This window comes from Somniosus microcephalus, chromosome 11 (genome assembly GCF_052327205.1).
Source record: "Somniosus microcephalus isolate GS21.2 chromosome 11, FLI_Smic_1.0, whole genome shotgun sequence".
NCBI lineage: Eukaryota > Metazoa > Chordata > Chondrichthyes > Squaliformes > Somniosidae > Somniosus > Somniosus microcephalus.
Window position 1 is genome coordinate 91722764 of NC_140997.1, and position 18289 is coordinate 91741052.

General features: G+C 51.9%; 1 protein-coding gene across 2 annotated transcripts in view; it reads left to right on the forward strand.

Moving 5' to 3' along the window:
- coro7 (coronin 7) overlaps positions 1–17541 on the forward strand; it is a 167867-nt gene extending 150326 nt beyond the window's left edge. Inside the window, exons 21-28 of one of the 2 annotated variants that reach the window (XM_086001017.1) lie at positions 108–193; positions 2390–2531; positions 2764–2853; positions 3695–3811; positions 6898–7033; positions 12316–12407; positions 13242–13328; positions 17416–17541. In XM_086001017.1, coding sequence (XP_085857143.1) covers positions 108–193; positions 2390–2531; positions 2764–2853; positions 3695–3811; positions 6898–7033; positions 12316–12407; positions 13242–13328; positions 17416–17424 — 759 coding nt within the window. In that variant the 3' untranslated portion in view covers positions 17425–17541. The remainder of the gene's footprint in view (positions 1–107; positions 194–2389; positions 2532–2763; positions 2854–3694; positions 3812–6897; positions 7034–12315; positions 12408–13241; positions 13329–17415) is intronic. The other variant, XM_086001018.1, reaches the window with a different exon arrangement.
- The last annotated feature ends 748 nt before the right edge of the window (positions 17542–18289 follow it).

An 18289-nucleotide genomic window follows, 5' to 3' on the forward strand; every position in this document is an offset into this window, starting at 1 on the left:
TTCGGTTTAAGCTTCGCGCCGTTTTTCTCTCTCCCCATGTAAACATGCTCTTAGAATCACACGGTATCTGTGTTAGTGCCGATGACACTCCTGGTTTGCTTTTGCAGGAAGGACCAGGACCTGCGGGCAGTCGGGGGGCCCGGATCTTGTGGGTGAACGATGGGCGATACCTACTAGTATCTGGCTTCGACAGGTCAGCAAGAAATAACAAAAATTTGCCTCAGGCTTGGGCGATATCAGAGTGGGACTGGGATGAAAGTAAAGAAAGAACTTGCATTTACATAGCGCCTTTCACAACTTCAGGACGTCCCAAAGCGCATTACAGCCAATTAAGTATTTTTGAAGTGAGGTCACTGTAATGTAGGAAACACAGCAGCCAATTTGCGCACAGCAAGGTTCCACAAACAGCAAATAGATAAAGACCAGATAAGCTATTTTAGTGGTGGTGGTGGTTGAGGGAAAATATTGGGCAGGATACCGGGAGAACTCCTCTACTCTTCTTAAGTCCACCTGAGAGGGCAGACGGGGCCTCGGTTTAACGTCTCATCCGAAAGAAGGCACCTCCGACAGGGCAGCACTCCCTCAGTACTACACTGAGTGTCAGCCTGGATTATGGGCTCAAGTCTCTGGAGTGGGACTTGAACGCATGACCTTCTGACTCAGACGTGAGAGTGCTACCCACTGAGCCACAACTGACAAGGTGTAGATGGGCTGTATGTGTAAGGGGGTGTGGGATGTGATGTGGGTAGGGCATGGGTGAGGGTGGGGTGTGGTGGGGTGTCTGGCTGGGTTAATTTGCCGCCTTATTACATAAGAATATAAGAAATAGGAGTAGGCCTTTCGGCCCCTCGAGCCTGCTCCGCCATTCACTAAGATCATGGCTGATCTTCTACCTCAACTCCATCTTCCTGCACTATCCCCACATCCCTTGATTCCCTTAATATCCAAAATCTATTGATCTCTGTCTTGAATATACTCAACGACTGAGCATCCACAGCCCTCTGGGGTAGAGAATTCCAAAGATTCACCACCCTCTGAGTGAAGAAATTTCTCCTCATCTCAGTCCTAAATGGCCAACCCCTTATTCTGAGACTGTGACCCCTGGTTCTAGACTCCCCAGCCAGGGGAAACATCCTCCCTGCATCTACCCTGTCAAGCCCTGTAAGAATTTTGCATGTTTCAATGAGATCACCTCTCATTCTTCTAAACTCCAGAGAATATAGGCCTAGTCTACTCAATCTCTCCTCATAGGACAATCCCCTCATCCCAGGAATCAGTCTGGTGAACCTTCGTTGCACTCCCTCTATGGCAAGTATATCCTTCCTTAGGTAAGGAGACCAAAACTGTACACAATACTCCAGGTGTGCTCTCACCAGGGCCCTATATAATTGCAGTAAGACATCTTATACTCAAATCCTCTTGTAATAAAGGCCAACATACCATTTGCTTTCTTAATTGCTTGCTGTACCTGCATGTTAACTTTCAGTGATTCGTGTACAAGGACACCCAGGTCCCCCTGAACACCAGCATTTCCCAATCTCTCACCATTTAAGAAATACTCTGCTTTTCTATTTTTCCTACCAAAGTGGATAACTTCACATTTCTCCACATTATATTCCATTTGCCATGTTCTTACCCACTCATTTAGCCTGTCTATATCCCCTTGAAGCCTCTTTGCATCCTCCTCACAACTTACATTCCCACCTAGCTTTGTTTCATCAGCAAACCTGGATATATTACATTTGGTCCCCTCATCCAAATCATTGATATAGATTGTGAATAGCTGAGGCCCAAGCACTGATCCTTGCGGTACCCCACTAGTTACAGCCTTGTACCTGAAAATGACCCGTTTTCTGTCCGTTAACCAATCCTCAATCCATGCTAGTATATTACCCCCAATCCCATGAGCCCTAATTTTGTTTAATAACCTCTTGTGCGGCACCTTATCGAATGCCTTCTGAAAATCCAAATACACCACATCCACTGGCTCCCCCTTATCTATTCTGCTAGTTACAACCTCAAAAAACTCTAACAGATCGGCAAACATGATTTCCCTTTCATAAATCCGCGTTGACTCTGCCCAATCCTGTTAGTATTTTCTAAGTACCCTATTACCACGTCCTTAATAATAGATTCTAGCAGATTTGAAATCTAGAGCCATAGAGCAGTGCTTCCGGACATGTCTGGGACCACGCGGGATGATGATTGGAACAGTAGTGGTTTCAATTACCGACCCGGGATTGGGAGCTGGACTTCGCACCTGCCACACACCCGCTAACAGACCCCATAAACCAAATCAGCGCGCATAAAATGTCTGGAAACTTTGTCCGCGAGTAAAATCCAAGCCTTTCGAGGAGTCAGCCTGACTGCTCCGTGCTTTGTGTTGCAGCCGCAGCGAGCGACATATTTACCTGTACAACGTGGGTTCGCTGTCATCAGGACCACTGGCGACCGCTGACATCAACGCAGCGCCATCCACTCTCATTCCTTTCTACGACGATGACACCAGCACCGTCTATCTCACCGGCAAGGTCAGTATTGGGGCTGCTCTTGCAGCAGCAGCCATTTGCCACGGCCTCTCTCTCTCCGTCTCTGGCCTCTCCCTCCCCAGCTCATCATCATGGCTGTGCTGGATGACTGATTGCTGGGCGACGGACCGGGTTGCTGGGCAATGGACCGGGTTGCTGGGCGACGGACCGGGTTGCTGAGCGACGGGAGTTGCTCATCGCCAGGATATGCTGCCTCTTCCTTTGTCTCCTACAGGGTGATACCAGGGTCCATATCTACGAGGTTCTGACTGAGGATCCCTATTTCTTGCAGTGCAGCAGTTTCAATTCTACCGATCCACACAAGGTAGGAATGAGGCCGTGTTACTGTGTTCTCTTCTAGTTCATTATAATGACACAGTCGACACACTGTGCTCTCCCCTCACACCCGGGGTATCAGACACGGTCACTTTGGGCCATGAGTAACCAGGAGGGTGGGTTCTCTGTGTGGAGAGTGATCAGGACAGATGATTCCCCACAAATGGAGCTGTGCGGGACAGTTTGGGGAACGTGCGGGGGCTTGGGGCGGGAGTGATGACCCAAACAGCTGAAAGAAAAGTTGGGGTCAGTGCTGTCCGTATCTCTGATACAGTCACGGGTCATTTTGTTTGGTTTTCGAATATCCGTGTGCCCTTGGATATTCCGCCATCTGGTTTCTAAAATAAAATGTTGGATCTGAGGATGGGAATTTATAAAGCGTGCTCCCTTCACCCTTGTTGCACCACTTCCTGCTGCAAGATTAACCAGCGACCAGTCAGAATCCGGTATCTGCACATTGGTCAGTGCTCTGTGTAGTGTAGTGAGGGGGAGGGGCCCCAGAGAGCAGGACCCCTTCAGTCCAACTTCTAATTCTTGAGTATAACATTGGAGTCATAAACCCTGAGGAAAGAACTTCCACAAGCAGAAAGGTGTCTCAGAGTGATTTACAATGAGGAGGAAAAGGACACAGTGAAGACTGAACACAGGAAAATGGGCGAGGAATAGAGCGGGTGTGGTGAGGGAATGGAGAGGCTTGGATGGGGTTAGAGGCTGGTATTAATGGCCTGCTACAAAGATGGGATGGAATTAGTTCATTTTCTTCTTTGGACAAGCCACATGCTGCACTGTGACCTCGTTTAATCTAAATTGCCCCCTTTACCCCTTTCCAGGGACTCTGCTTCCTCCCAAAGACTGAATGCAACGTGAGGGAGGTGGAGATCGCGCGAGCCTTGCGTCTGGGGCACAACTCCTTAGAGTTAATCATTTTCAACGTTCCACGAATTAAGGTGAGAAGCTCAGCATTGAAATGTGGGAGCTTTGGGCTGGCATAGGCCGACACTGTGGGGCAGGGCCAAGTACAACAGGTTCTGAGATTCGGTGCGAGAGATCACGTCCATCAGGACCAAGGTCCCTGACCAGGCAGTGCAGTGGGCTTGACACGGGTCTTTGACGGCTGGGTTATGGGGTGAAAAGCTCCTCTATACTGACTCCAATATGAACAACAGCAAACAACACTCCCAATGTACTCCCAGTCTGGTGCGGGAGTTGGTCCAGCCCCAGTCTGGTGCGAGGGTTGGTCCAGCCCCAGTCTGGTGCGAGGGTTGGTCCAGCCCCAGTCTGGTGCGAGGGTTGGTCCAGCCCCAGTCTGGTGCGAGGGTTGGTCCAGCCCCAGTCTGGTGCAAGGGTTGGTCCAGCCCCAGTCTGGTGCGGGAGTTGGTCCAGCCCCAGTCTGGTGCGAGGGTTGGTCCAGCCCCAGTCTGGTGCGAGGGTTGGTCCAGCCCCAGCCTGGTGCGAGGGTTGGTCCAGCCCCAACCTGGTGCGAGGGTTGGTCTGGTGCGAGGGTTGGTCCAGCCCCAGTCTGGTGCGAGGGTTGGTCCAGCCCCAGTCTGGTGCGAGGGTTGGTCCAGCCCCAGTCTGGTGCGAGGGTTGGTCCGGCCCCAGTCTGGTGCAAGAGTTGGTCCGGCCCCAGCCTGGTGCGAGGGTTGGTCCAGCCCCAGTCTGGTGCGAGGTTTGGTCCGGCCCCAGTCTGGTGCAAGGGTTGGTCTGGTGCGAGGGTTGGTCCGGCCCCAGTCTGGTGCGAGAGCTGGTCCGGCCCCAGTCTGGTGCGAGAGTTGGTCCGGCCCCAGTCTGGTGCGAGAGCTGGTCCGGCCCCAGTCTGGTGCGAGAGTTGGTCCGGCCCCAGTCTGGTGCAAGAGTTGGTCCGGCCCCAGTCTGGTGCGAGAGTTGGTCCGGCCCCAGTCTGGTGCGAGGGTTGGTCCGGCCCCAGTCTGGTGCGAGAGTTGGTCCGGCCCCAGTCTGGTGCGAGAGTTGGTCCGGCCCCAGTCTGGTGCGAGAGTTGGTCCGGCCCCAGTCTGGTGCGAGAGTTGGTCCGGCCCCAGTCTGGTGCGAGAGTTGGTCCGGCCCCAGTCTGGTGCGAGAGTTGGTCCGGCCCCAGTCTGGTGCGAGAGTTGGTCCGGCCCCAGTCTGGTGCGAGAGTTGGTCCGGCCCCAGTCTGGTGCGAGAGTTGGTCCGGCCCCAGTCTGGTGCGAGAGTTGGTCCGGCCCCAGTCTGGTGCGAGAGTTGGTCCGGCCCCAGTCTGGTGCGAGAGTTGGTCCGGCCCCAGTCTGGTGCGAGAGTTGGTCCGGCCCCAGTCTGGTGCGAGAGTTGGTCCGGCCCCAGTCTGGTGCGAGAGTTGGTCCGGCCCCAGTCTGGTGCGAGAGTTGGTCCGGCCCCAGTCTGGTGCGAGAGTTGGTCCGGCCCCAGTCTGGTGCGAGAGTTGGTCCGACCCCAGTCTGGTGTGAGGGTTGATCCGGCCCCAGTCTGGTGCGGGAGTTGGTCTGGCCCCAGTCTGGTGCGAGAGTTGGTCTGGCCCCAGTCTGGTGCGAGAGTTGGTCCGGCCCCAGTCTGGTGCGAGAGTTGGTCCGGCCCCAGTCTGGTGCGAGAGTTGGTCCGGCCCCAGTCTGGTGCGAGAGTTGGTCCGGCCCCAGTCTGGTGCGAGAGTTGGTCCGGCCCCAGTCTGGTGCGAGAGTTGGTCCGGCCCCAGTCTGGTGCGAGAGTTGGTCCGGCCCCAGTCTGGTGCGAGGGTTGGTCTGGCCCCAGTCTGGTGCGAGAGTTGGTCCGGCCCCAGTCTGGTGCGAGAGTTGGTCCGGCCCCAGTCTGGTGCGAGAGTTGGTCCGACCCCAGTCTGGTGCGGGAGTTGGTCCGGCCCCAGTCTGGTGTGAGGGTTGATCTGGCCCCAGTCTGGTGCGGGAGTTGGTCTGGCCCCAGTCTGGTGCGAGAGTTGGTCTGGCCCCAGTCTGGTACGAGGGTTGGTCTGGTGCGAGAGTTGGTCTGGCCCTAGTCTGGTGCGAGAGTTGGTCTGGCCCCAGTCTGGTACGAGGCTTGGTCTGGTGCGAGAGTTGGTCTGGCCCCAGTCTGGTACGAGGGTTGGTCTGGTGCGAGAGTTGGTCCGGCCCCAGTCTGGTGCGAGGGTTGGTCTGGCCCCAGTCTGGTGCGAGAGTTGGTCCGGCCCCAGTCTGGTGCGAGAGTTGGTCCGGCCCCAGTCTGGTGCGAGAGTTGGTCCGACCCCAGTCTGGTGCGGGAGTTGGTCCGGCCCCAGTCTGGTGTGAGGGTTGATCTGGCCCCAGTCTGGTGCGGGAGTTGGTCTGGCCCCAGTCTGGTGCGAGAGTTGGTCTGGCCCCAGTCTGGTACGAGGGTTGGTCTGGTGCGAGAGTTGGTCTGGCCCTAGTCTGGTGCGAGAGTTGGTCTGGCCCCAGTCTGGTACGAGGGTTGGTCTGGTGCGAGAGTTGGTCTGGCCCCAGTCTGGTACGAGGGTTGGTCTGGTGCGAGAGTTGGTCTGGCCCCAGTCTGGTGCGAGAGTTGGTCTGGCCCCAGTCTGGTACGAGGGTTGGTCTGGTGCGAGAGTTGGTCTGGCCCTAGTCTGGTGCGAGGGTTGGTCCGGCCCCAGTCTGGTGCGAGGGTTGGTCCAGCCCCAGTCTGGTGTGAGGGTTGGTCTGGCCCCAGTCTGGTACGAGGGTTGGTCTGGTGCGAGAGTTGGTCTGGCCCTAGTCTGGTGCGAGGGTTGGTCCGGCCCCAGTCTGGTGCGAGGGTTGGTCCGGCCCTAGTCTGGTGCGAGGGTTGGTCCGGCCCCAGTCTGGTGCGAGGGTTGGTCCGGCCCCAGTCTGGTACGAGGGTTGGTCTGGTGCGAGAGTTGGTCTGGCCCTAGTCTGGTGCGAGGGTTGGTCCGGCCCCAGTCTGGTGCGAGGGTTGGTCTGGCCCCAGTCTGGTGTGAGAGTCAGACACTGAGTAGATTCCGTCGGTTCCAATTGTTATGGGCCCTTCTTGGGAATTTCCTTTTCTTTACAGATATTTCTAGTGTTCCTTTTCTCCAATTATTCTACTTCTCACCTCACAGAAAGAATTTTTCCAGGATGATATTTTCCCCGACACCACCGTGTGGTGGAGACCAGTGCTCTCGGCCTCTGCCTGGTTGGCCGGCTCCAACGGGCAGCACAAGAAAATGGGCCTGAAGCCTGAAGACATGACCGCAGGTACCTGCGCCTCCTGTCTTTCCTGTTAGTGAGCACAGGCTAACCTGTCAGAGTTCCTGAGTCTAGTGATGCACTTGGACCCAAACAAAGGATAATACCCATTCTCTCTACCATCCAAAATAACTGGAGACATAAGAACATAAGAAATAGGAGCAGGAGTAGGCCATTTGGCCCCTCGGGACTGTTCCGCCATTCAATAAGATCATGCCTGATCTGATCTTGGCCTCAACTCCACTTTTCTGCCTGTTCCCCATAACCCTTGACTCCCCTGTAGTTCAAAAATCTGTCTTATCTCAGCCTTGAATATATTCAATAACTCCGCCTCCACAGCTCTGGGGTAGAGAATTCCAAAGATTCACGACCCTCTGAGAAAAGAAATTCCTCCTCATAAGAACATAAGAAATAGGAGCAGGAGTCGGCCATTTTGGCCCCTCGAGCTTGCTCCACCATTCAATGAGATCATGGCTGATCTTCTACCTCATCTCCACTTTCCTGCACTATCCCCATATCTCTTGATTCCCCTAATATTCAAAAATCTATCGATCCCCGTCTTAAATGGGCGACTCTTATTCTGAAACTATGCCCCTTAGTTCTAGATTCCCCCACGAGGGGAAACATCCTCTCAGCATCTACCCTGTCAAGCCCCCTCAGAATCTTACATGTTTCAATAAGATCACCTCACATTCTTCTAAACTCCAATGAGTATAGGCCCAACCTGCTCAACCTTTCCTCATAAGACAACCCCTTCATCCCAGGAATCAATCTAGTGAACCTTCTCTGAACTGCCTCCAAAGCAAGTATATCCCTCCTTAAATAAGGAGACCAAAACTGTACGCAGTACTCTAGGTGTGGTCTCACCAACGCCCTGTACAGTTGTAGCAAGACTTCCCTACTTTTATACTCCATCCCCCTTGCAATAAAGGCCAACATTCCATTTGCCTTCCTAATTACTTGCTGTTCCTGCATGCTAACTTTTTGTTTTTCATGTACGAGGACACCCAGATCCCTCTGTACCGCAGCATTCTGTAGTCTCCGTTTAAATAATATTTTGATTTTCTATTCTTCCTACCAAAGTGGATAACCTCACATTTTCCCACATTATACTCCATCTGCCAAATTTTTGCCCACTCACTTAACCTATCTATATCCCTTTGCAGACTCTGTCCTCCTCACAACTTGCTTTCCCACCTATCTTTGTATTGTGAGCAAATTTGGCTACAGTACACTTGGTCCCTTCATCCAAGTCATTAATATAGATTGTTAATAGTTGAGGCCCCAGCACTGATCCCTGTGGCACCCCACCAGTTACAATTTGTCAACCTGAAAATGACCCATTTATCCCAACTCTCTGTTTTCTGTTAGTTAGCCAATCCTCTATCCATGCTAATATATTACCCTAACACCATGAGCTGTTATCTTGTGCAGTAACCTTTTATGTGGCGCCTTATCGAATGCCTTTTGGAAATCCAAATACACTACATCTACGGGTTCCCCTTTATCCACCCTGCTCGTTACATCCTCAAAGAACTCTAATAAATTTGTCAAGCACGATTTCCCTTTCATACAATCAAGCAGAGTCAACATGGTTTTATTATGATTTTCTAAATGTTCTGTTACTGCTTCCTTAATAATCGATTCCAGCATTTTCCCAATGACAGATGTTAGGCTAATTGGCCTATAGTTTCCTGCTTTCTGTCTCCCTCCTTTTTTAAATAGGGGCGTTACATTTGCGGTTTTCCAATCCGCTGGGACCTTTCCAGAGTCTAGGGAACTTTGGAAGATTACAACCAATGCATCCACGATCTCTGCAGCCACTTCTTTTAAGACCCTAGGATACTGGCCATCAGATCCAGGGGACTTGTCAGCCTCGTACTTTTTCTCTAGTGGTAGTGATTCTTTTAAGTTCCTCCCTCCCTTTTGCCCCTTGATTTTCCACTATTACTGGGATGCTTTTAGTGTCTTCTACCCTGAAGACAGAGACAAAATATTTGTTCAAAGTCTCTGCCATTTCCTTGTTTCCCATTATTAATTCTCCAGTCTTATCTTCTAAGGGACCAACATTTACTTTAGCTACTCTCTTCCTTTTTATATACTTGTAGAAGCTCTTACTGTCTGTTTTTATATTTCTTGTTAGTTTACTCCCATAATCAATTTTCCTCCCTCTTTATTTTTTTTTAGTCATCCTTCATGTTTCTAAAAAATTCCCAATCTTCTGGCCTACAAGTATGTAAAAAGAAAAAGATTAGTGAAGGTCCATTACAGTCAGAAACGGGCGAATTTATAATGGGGAACAAGGAAATGGCAGAGCAATTAAACAAATACTTTGGTTCTGTCTTCACAGAAGAGGACACAAATAACTTCCCAGAAATGCTAGGGATCCAAGGGTCTAGTGAGAAGGAGGAATTAAAAGAAATTAGTATTAGTAACAAAATAGTGCTGGAGAAATTAATGGGACTGAAAGCCGATAAATCCCCAGGACCTGATAATCTGCATCCCAGAGTACTAAAAGAGGTAGCCATGGAAATAGTGGATGCATTGGTTGTCATCTTCCAAAATTCTATAGATTATGGAACAGTTCCTGCAGATTGGAGGGTGGCAAATGTAACCCCACTATTTAAAAAAGGAGGGAGAGAGAAAACAGGGAACTACAGCCTAACGTCAGTAGTAGGGAAAATGCTAGAGTCTATTATAAAGGATGTGATAACAGGACACTTAGAAAATATCAACGGGATTAGACAAAGTCAACATAGATTTATGAAAGGGAAATCGTGTTTGACAAACCTACTGGAGTTTTTTGAGGATGTAACTGGTAGAATAGATAAGGGAGAACCAGTGGATGTGGTGTATTTGGATTTTCAGAAGGCCTTTGATAAAGTCCCACATAAGAGGTTAGTATGCAAAATTAAAGCACATGGGATTGGGGGTAATATACTGGCATGGATTGAAAATTGGTTAACAGACAGGAAACAGAGTAGGAATAAATGGGTCTTTTTCGGGGTGGCAGGCGGTGACTAGTGGGGTACCGCAGGAATCAGTGCTTGGGCCCCAACTATTCACAATATATATCAATGATTTGGATGAGGGAACCAAATGTAATATTTCCAAGTTTGCTGATGACACAAAACTAGGTGAGATTGTGAGTTGAGAGGAGGATGCAAAGAGGCTTCAAGGCGATTTAGACAAGTTGAGTGAGTGGGCAAATACACGGCAGATGCAGTATAACGTGGATAAATGTGAAGTTATCCACTTCGGTAGGAAAAACAGAAAGGCAGAGTATTATTTAAATGGTGATAGATTGGGAAATGTTAATGTACAAAGGGACCTGAGTGTCCTTGTACACCAGTCACTGAAAGCAAACATGCAGGTGCAGCAAGCAGTTAGGAAGGCAAATGGTATGTTGGCCTTCATTGCAAGAGGATTTGAGTACAGGAGCAAGGATGTCTTACTACAGTTATACAGGGCCTTGGTGAGACCACACCTGGAGTACAGTGTGCAGTTTTGGTCTCCTTACCTAAGAAAGGATATACTTGCCATAGAGGGAGAGCAGCGAAGGTTCACCAGACTGATTCCTGGGATGGCAGGACTGTCGTATGAGGAGAGATTGGATCGACTAGGCTTGTATTCACTAGAGTTTAGAAGAATGAGGGGATCTTATGGAAACATATAAAATTCTGACAGGGCTAGCCAGACTGGATGCAGGGAGGATGTTTCCCTTGGCTGAGGGGTCTAGAATGAGGTGTCACAGTCTCAGGATATGGGGTAGGACATTTTGGACTGAGATGAGGAGAAATTTCTTCACTCAGAGGGTGGTGAACCTTTGGAATTCTCTACCATAGAAGGCTGTGGAGGCCAAGTCACTGAATATATTTAAGGAGCTAGATAGATTTCTAGACACAAAAGGCATCAAGGGGTATGGGGAGAGAGCGGAAATATGGTATTGAGATAGAGGATCAACCATGATATTGAATGGCGGAGCAGGCTCGAAGGGCCGAATGGCCGACTCCTGCTCCTATTTTTCTATGTTTCTAACACTAATCTTCACAACATTGTATGCCTTTTCTTTCAATTTGATATCCTCCTTCCTTAGTTTGCTACGGATGGTTCATCCTTCTCGTAGAGTCTTTCTTTCTCACTGGAATATATCTTTGTTGAGAGTTATGAAATATCTCCTTAAAAGTCTGCCGCTGCTTATCTACCGTCTTACCTTTTAATCTATTTTCCCAGTCCACTTTAGCCAACTCTGTCTTCATACCCTTATAATTGCCTTTATTTAAGTTTAAGACACTAGTTTCAGACCCAAGTTTCTCACCCTCCAACTGAATGTAAAATTCTATCATGTTATGATCACTCTTCCCTAGAGGATTCTTTACTATGAGATCATTAATTAATCCTGTCTCATTACAGTCCTCACCCACTCCCCCCCCCACCCTCCCACCCTCAGAGACACATACTCTGCCCTCGGTATAACTGGAGACCCCTGAACAGACTGACACCTCAGTAATTTTTTTAAATTCATTCTCGGGATGTGGGCGTCCCTGGCAAGGCTAGCATTTATTGCCCATCCCTAATTGCCCTTGAGAAGTTGGTGGTGAGCCGCCGCCTTGAACTGCTGCAGTCCGTGTGGTGAAGGTACTTCCACAGTGCTGTTGGGTAGGGAGTTCCAGGATTTTTTGACCCAGCAACAATGAAGGAACGGCCAATATACTTCCAAGTCAGGATGTTGTGTAACTTGGAGGGGAACTTGGAGGTGATGGTGTTCTCATGCGCCTGCTGCCCTTGGCCTTCTAGGTGGTAGAGGTCGCAGGTTTGGGATGTGCTGTCGAAGAAGCCTTGGCGAGTTGCCACTCTATCTCAGATATGTATCCAGGAGACCCTCCTCTAATCACTGCTTCAGTTATATAACAAGCGACGACCTCCTCCCCCCTCCCCCAGTTCATACACGCGTGCCCAATACGCACCCAACACACACACATGCATACGCAGAAGCACATGCAACTACCTATTTAATGAATGACAATTTCTCTTCCATCCCCCCGTACACACACATACAGTCATTATATCAGTGCTATAAAGGGAACTTCCAATCCTCAGCCCTCTGCTAATTGTGGAATGCTGGTTATACTGTACCCGCCCGCGCTGCGAGAGGGATAAAGAGTAATGATAGGTTCTTCGTTGTAACGTGTTGGCTGTGCCTCCTGTCTGTGACTGGCCTGGAGAGAGCTTCTGATACCTGTGAACCCAGAGTTGCAGATCCCGATATTAATGGTGGGTTTGTTCTGCAGTGAGTGCAGTCCCTAAAGAGACCCCAGTCCGGAAATACCAACCCTCATCTTTCTACCTGGAGGTGAAAACAGACGAGGAGAAAAAGGAAGAGGTAATTTTTACTTCAAAATGTTTATATATCCAACTCTGCTTTGCCCCCTCCTCTCACTCTCAGTCTCTCTTTCTCACTCTGTCTGTCTCTCTCTCTCACTCAGTCTGTGTCTCTCCCTCTCACTCAGTCTCTCTCTCTCTCACAGTCTGTCATTCTCTCCCTCTAACAGTCTCACTCAGTCGCTCTCCCTCTAACAGTCTGGCACACTCTCCCTCTCACTCAGTTGGTCTCTCTCTCTCTCTCTAGCCCTCTCTGTCTGTCTGTCTCTCTCTCCCTCTCTGTCTGTCTCTTTCACTCTCACAACACTGAGATTGATAGATTTTTGTTGGGTAAGGGTGTCAAGCGATATGGAGCAAAGGCGGGTAAATGGAATTGAGGTGCAGATCAACCATGATCTAATAGCATGGCAGAACAGCTCGCGGGGCCAGAATGGCCGCCTCCTCCTGTTCCTAAGCAACAGGCTTGAGCGGCTGAGTAGCCTCCTCCTGTTATTATGCAACAGGCTTGAAGAGCTGAGTGGCCTCTTCCTGTTCCTATGCAACAGGCTTGAGGGGCTGAGTGGCCTATTCCTGTTCCTGCCCAACAGGCTCGAGGGGCTGAATGGTCTCGTCCTGTTCCTATGCAACAGGCTCGAGGGGCTGAATGGCCTCCTCCTGTTCCTATGTAACAAAGCCTAACTGCCATTTCTTCTCACACATTTGTTAGCTTTTCAAAGGAGAGCATTAGTAAAACCAGGGAGGATGGAATGGCCCAGCCTCCCTGTTGAGGAGTGACAGGCTGGTCGCTATCGAGCAGCTGATATGAGCAGTGCCTCACCCTCTTGTGCCCTTGCAGCTGCTGAGTGCCATGGTGGCGAAGCTCGGGAACCTGGACGAGCCCCTGCCTCAGGATTCGTTTGAGGGTGTGGATGAGGATGAATGGGTGAGTGGCATCAGTGATGCACTGTTGTTACTGATCTAGCTTGTGACTGGGGGAGGGGAGGGAGGTCTGCGCTTGTTGACTGCTGGCAGGGGGCTCAGACGGTGGACAAGGTTCTCCAAGGTCTGGGAGAGGTCTCTGCGTTTCTCAGTGTGCGGGTGGAAGGGTCTGTGTTTCTCAGTGTGCGGGTGGAAGGGTCTGCATTTCTCAGTGTTTGGGTGGAAGAGTCTGCATTTCTCAGTGTGTGGGTGGAAGGGTCTGCATTTCTCTGTGTGGGTGGAAGGGTCTGCATTTCTCAGTGTGCGGGTGGAAGTGTCTGCGTTTCTCAGCATCGGTGGAAGGGTCTGCGTTTCTCAGTGTGCCGGTGGAAGAGTCTGCATTTCTCAGTGTACAGGTGGAAGGGTCTGTGTTTCTCTGTGTGTGGGTGGAAGGGTCTGCATTTCTCTGTGGGTGGAAGGGTCTGCGTTTTCAGTGTGCGGGTGGAAGGGTCTGCGTTTTCAGTGTGTTGATGGAAGGGTCTGCGTTTTTCAGCATCAGTGGAAGCGTCTGCATTTCTCTGTGGGTGGAAGGGTCTGCGTTTCTCAGTGTGCGGGTGGAAGGGTCTGTGTTTTTCTGCGGGTGGAAGGGTCTGCGTTTCTCAGTGTGCGGGTGGAAGGGTCTGCGTTTTCATTGTGTGGGTGGAAGGGTCTGCGTTTTCATTGTGTGGATGGAAGGGTCTGCGTTTCTCAGCGTCAGTGGAAGGGTCTGCGTTTCTCTGTGGGTGGAAGGGTCTGTGTTTCTCTGTTGGTGGAAGTGTCTGCGTTTCTGTGTGGGTGGAAGGGTCTGCGTTTTCAGTGTATGGATGGAAAAGTCTGCGTTTCTCAGCATCGGTGGAAGGGTCTATTTCTCAGTGGGTGGAAGGATCTGCATTTCTCTGTGAGGGTGGCAGGGTCTGCGTTTCTCAGCCTGCGGGTGGAAGGATCTGTGTTTCTCTGTGCGGGTGGAAGGCTCTGCGTTTTCAGTGTATGGATGGAAAAGTCTGCGTTTCTCAGCGTCGGTGGAAGGGTCTGTGTTTCTCGGTGGGTGGAAGGATCTGCATTTCTCTGTGTGGATGGAAGGGTCTGCGTTGGTGGAAGCGTCTGCGTTTCTCTGTGCAGGTGGAAGGTTCTGCATTTCTCTGCGGGTGGAAGGGTCTGCGTTTTTCAGTCTGCGGGTGGAAGGGTCTGCGTTTCTCTGTGCAGGTGGAAGGTTCTGCATTTCTCTGTGCGGGTGGAAGGGTCTGCGTTTTTCAGTCTGCGGGTGGAAGGGTCTGCATTTCTCTGCGGGTGGAAGGGTCTGCATTTCTCTGCGGGTGGAAGGGTCTGCATTTCTCAGCGGGTGGAAGGGTTTGCATTTCTCAGCGGGTGGAAGGGTCTGCGTTTCTCTGTGCGGGTGGAAGGGTCTGTGTGGCTGGAAGGGCCTGTGTTTCTCTGGGTGGAAGGGTCTGCGTTTCTCAGTGTGTGGGTGGAAGGGTCTGCATTTCTCAGTGTGCGGGTGGAAGGGTCTGTGTTTCTCTGCGGGTGGAAGGGTCTGCGTTTCTCTGCGGGTGGCAGGGCCTGCGTTTTCAGTGTGTGGGTGGAAGGGTCTGCATTTCTCTGTGTGGGTGGACGGGTCTGTGTTTCTCTGGGTGGAAGGGTCTGCGTTTCTCAGCGTCAGTGGAAGGGTCTGCGTTTCTCTGTGCGGGTGGAAGGGTCTGCATTTCTCTGTGTGGGTGGAAGGGTCTGCGTTTCTCTGTGTGGGTGGAAGGGTCTGCGTTTTCAGTGTATGGATGGAAAAGTCTGCGTTTCTCAGCATCGGTGGAAGGGTCTGTTTCTCAGTGGGTGGAAGGATCTGCATTTCTCTGTGGGTGGAAGGGTCTGCGTTTCTCAGTCTGCGGGTGGAAGGATCTGTGTTTCTCTGTGCGGGTGGAAGGGTCTGCGTTTCTCTGTGGATGGAAGGGTCTGCGTTTTCAGTGTCTGGATGGAAAAGTCTGCGTTTCTCAGCGTCGGTGGAAGGGCCTGTGTTTCTCGGTGGGTGGAAGCGTCTGTGTTTCTCTGTGCAGGTGGAAGGTTCTGCATTTCTCTGTGCAGGTGGAAGGGTCTGCGTTTTTCAGTCTGCGGGTGGAAGGGTCTGCATTTCTCTGCGGGTGGAAGGGTTTGCATTTCTCAGCGGGTGGAAGGGTCTGCATTTCTCAGTCTGCGGGTGGAAGGGTCTGCGTTTCTCTGTGCAGGTGGCAGGGTCTGCGTTTCTCAGTGCGGGTGGCAGGGTCTGCGTTTCTCTGTGCGGGTGGAAGGGTCTGCGTTTCTCTGCGGGTGGAAGGGTCTGCATTTCTCAGTGTGCGGGTGGAAGGGTCAGCGTTTCGCTGTGCGGGTGGAAGGGTCTACGTTTCTCCGGGTGGAAGGGTCTACATTTCTCTGCGGGTGGAAGGGTCTACGTTTCTCTGCGGGTGGAAGTGTCTGCATTTCTCTGCGGGTGGAAGGGTCTGCGTTTCTCTGCGGATGGAAGGGTCTGCGTTTCTCACTGGGTGGAAGGGTCTACATTTTTCACTGCGGGTGGAAGGGTATGCGCTTCTCAGTGTGTGCGGATGGAACGGTCTGCGTTTCTCTGCGGGTGGAAGGGTCTGCGTTTCTCTGTGCGGATGGAAAGGTCTGCATTTTTCAGTGTGGGTGGAAGGGTCTGCATTTTCAGTGCAGGTGGAAGGGTCTGCGTTTCTCAGTGCGGGTGGCAGGGTCTGCGTTTCTCAGTGTGCGGGTGGAAGGGTCTACGTTTCTCTGGGTGGAAGGGTCTACGTTTCTCTGCGGGTGGATGTGTCTGCATTTCTCTGCGGGTGGAAGGGTCTGCGTTTCTCTGCGAGTGGAAGGGTCTGCGTTTCTCACTGGGTGGAAGGGTCTACATTTTTCACTGTGTGCGGGTGGAAGGGTATGCGCTTCTCAGTGTGTGCGGATGGAACGGTCTGCGTTTCTCTGCGGGTGGAAGGGTCTGCGTTTCTCTGTGCGGATGGAAGGGTCTGCATTTTTCAGTGTGTGGGTGGAAGGGTCTGTTTCTCACTGGGTGGAAGGGTCTGCATTTTCAGTGTGGGTGGAAGGGTCTGCGTTTTCAGTGTGTGGATGGAAGAGTCTGCGTTTCTCTGCAGGTGGAAGGGTTTGCATTTCTCAATGTGGGTGGAAGGGTCTGCATTTTTTAGTGTGTGCGGGTTGAAGGGTCTGCACTTTTCAGTGTGTGCGGATGGAAGGATCTGCGTTTCTCTTTGGAGTTTAGAAGAATGACAGGTGATCTTATTGAAACATATAAGATTCTGAGGGGGCTTGACAGGGTAGATGCAGAGAGGATGTTTCCCCTCTGGGAATCTAGAACTAGGGGGCACAGTTTCAGGATAAGGGGTCGCCCATTTAAAACGGAGATGAGGAGGAATTTCTTCTCTGAGGGTCGTGAATCTTTGGAATTCTCTCCCCCAAAGAGCTGTGGAGGCGGAGTAATTGAATATATTTAAGGTGGAGATGGACAGATTTTTGAACTGCAGGGGAGTCGAGGGTTATGGGGAGCGGGCAAGAAAGTTGAGTTGAGGCCAAGATCAGATCCACCATGTTCTTGTTGAATAGTGGAGCAGGCTCGAGGGGCCAAATGGCCTGCTCCTGCTCCTATTTCTTATGTTATCTGTGTGTGTGGCTTCAAGTGCCTGCGTTTCTCAGTGTGTCTGGAAGGGTCTGCGTTTCTCTGTGGAAGGGTCTGTATTTCTCAGTGTCGGTGGAACGGTCTGCGTTTCTCAGTGTGTCGGTGGAAGGGTCTGCGTTTCTCAGATGGTGGGCAGGGAGTGCTGGGTTCACCAGCAGGATTTTGCACTCCGCAGCGAGGCGAAGGATCTCTGGGTTCCTCGGGTGGGATTGGTGTATCCATGCGTCAGAGATTGGCGTGTGGCGGTGGGGGGGTTGGAGAGGGGGGAGTGGAGGCAGTACTACTCAGTTCCACAGGGAAGGTCGTTGTCAACCTCGTGACCAGTGCTTACTAATGGTCTTGAGGATATAAATGATCCCCTGATGGCTCTTTCTCAGTGCTGTGTGTTAAATGCTAACCTGTTGCTTTCTTGCTGTTTCAGGATGATTAGAATTCAGCCAAAAACATCTCGACAGTACTTCATCTCCTGACTGACCCTCCTATCAACGGAGCCGCAGCTTCCTGTCTCTTTAAGTGCCATTAATCACAAGCGCGTTAACGGGCATGAGAGCATCTCCCTCACCCCTCGCTCACACTCAGCGCTTCTCCCTCACCCCTCACTCACACTCACAGCACCTCCCTACAGTCCTCTCCCTCTCACCATCCCACCCACAGCCTCTCCCTCCCCACACACAGCCTCTCTCCCTCCCCACACACAGCCTCTCTCCCTCCCCACCCTCAGCCTCTCTCCCTCCCCACCCTCACACACACAGCTTCTCCCTCCCCACCCGAAGCCTCTCCCTCCCCACACACAGCCTCTCTCCCTCCCCACCCTCGCACACACAGCCTCTCCCTCCCCACCCACAGCCACTCCCTCCCCACACACGGCTTCTCCCTCCCCACACACAGCCTCTCTCCCTCCCCACACACAGCCTCTCTCCCTCCCCACCCTCGCACACACAGCTTCTCCCTCCCCACCCACAGCCTCTCCCTCCCCACACACAGCCTCTCCCGCTCCCCACCCTCCCACACACAGCCTCCCTCCCCACCCCTCGCACACACAGCTTCTCCCTCCCCACCCTCCCACACACAGCTTCTCCCTCCCCACCCTCCCACACACAGCCTCTCTCCCTCCCCACCCTCCCACACACAGCCTCTCTCCCTCCCCACCCTCCCCCACACAGCCTCTCCCTCCCCCACCCCTCCCACACACAGCCTCTCCCTCCCCACCCTCACACACACAGCCTCTCCCTCCCCACCCTCCCACACACAGCCTCGCTCGCTCCCCACCCTCCCACACACATCTTCTCCCTCCC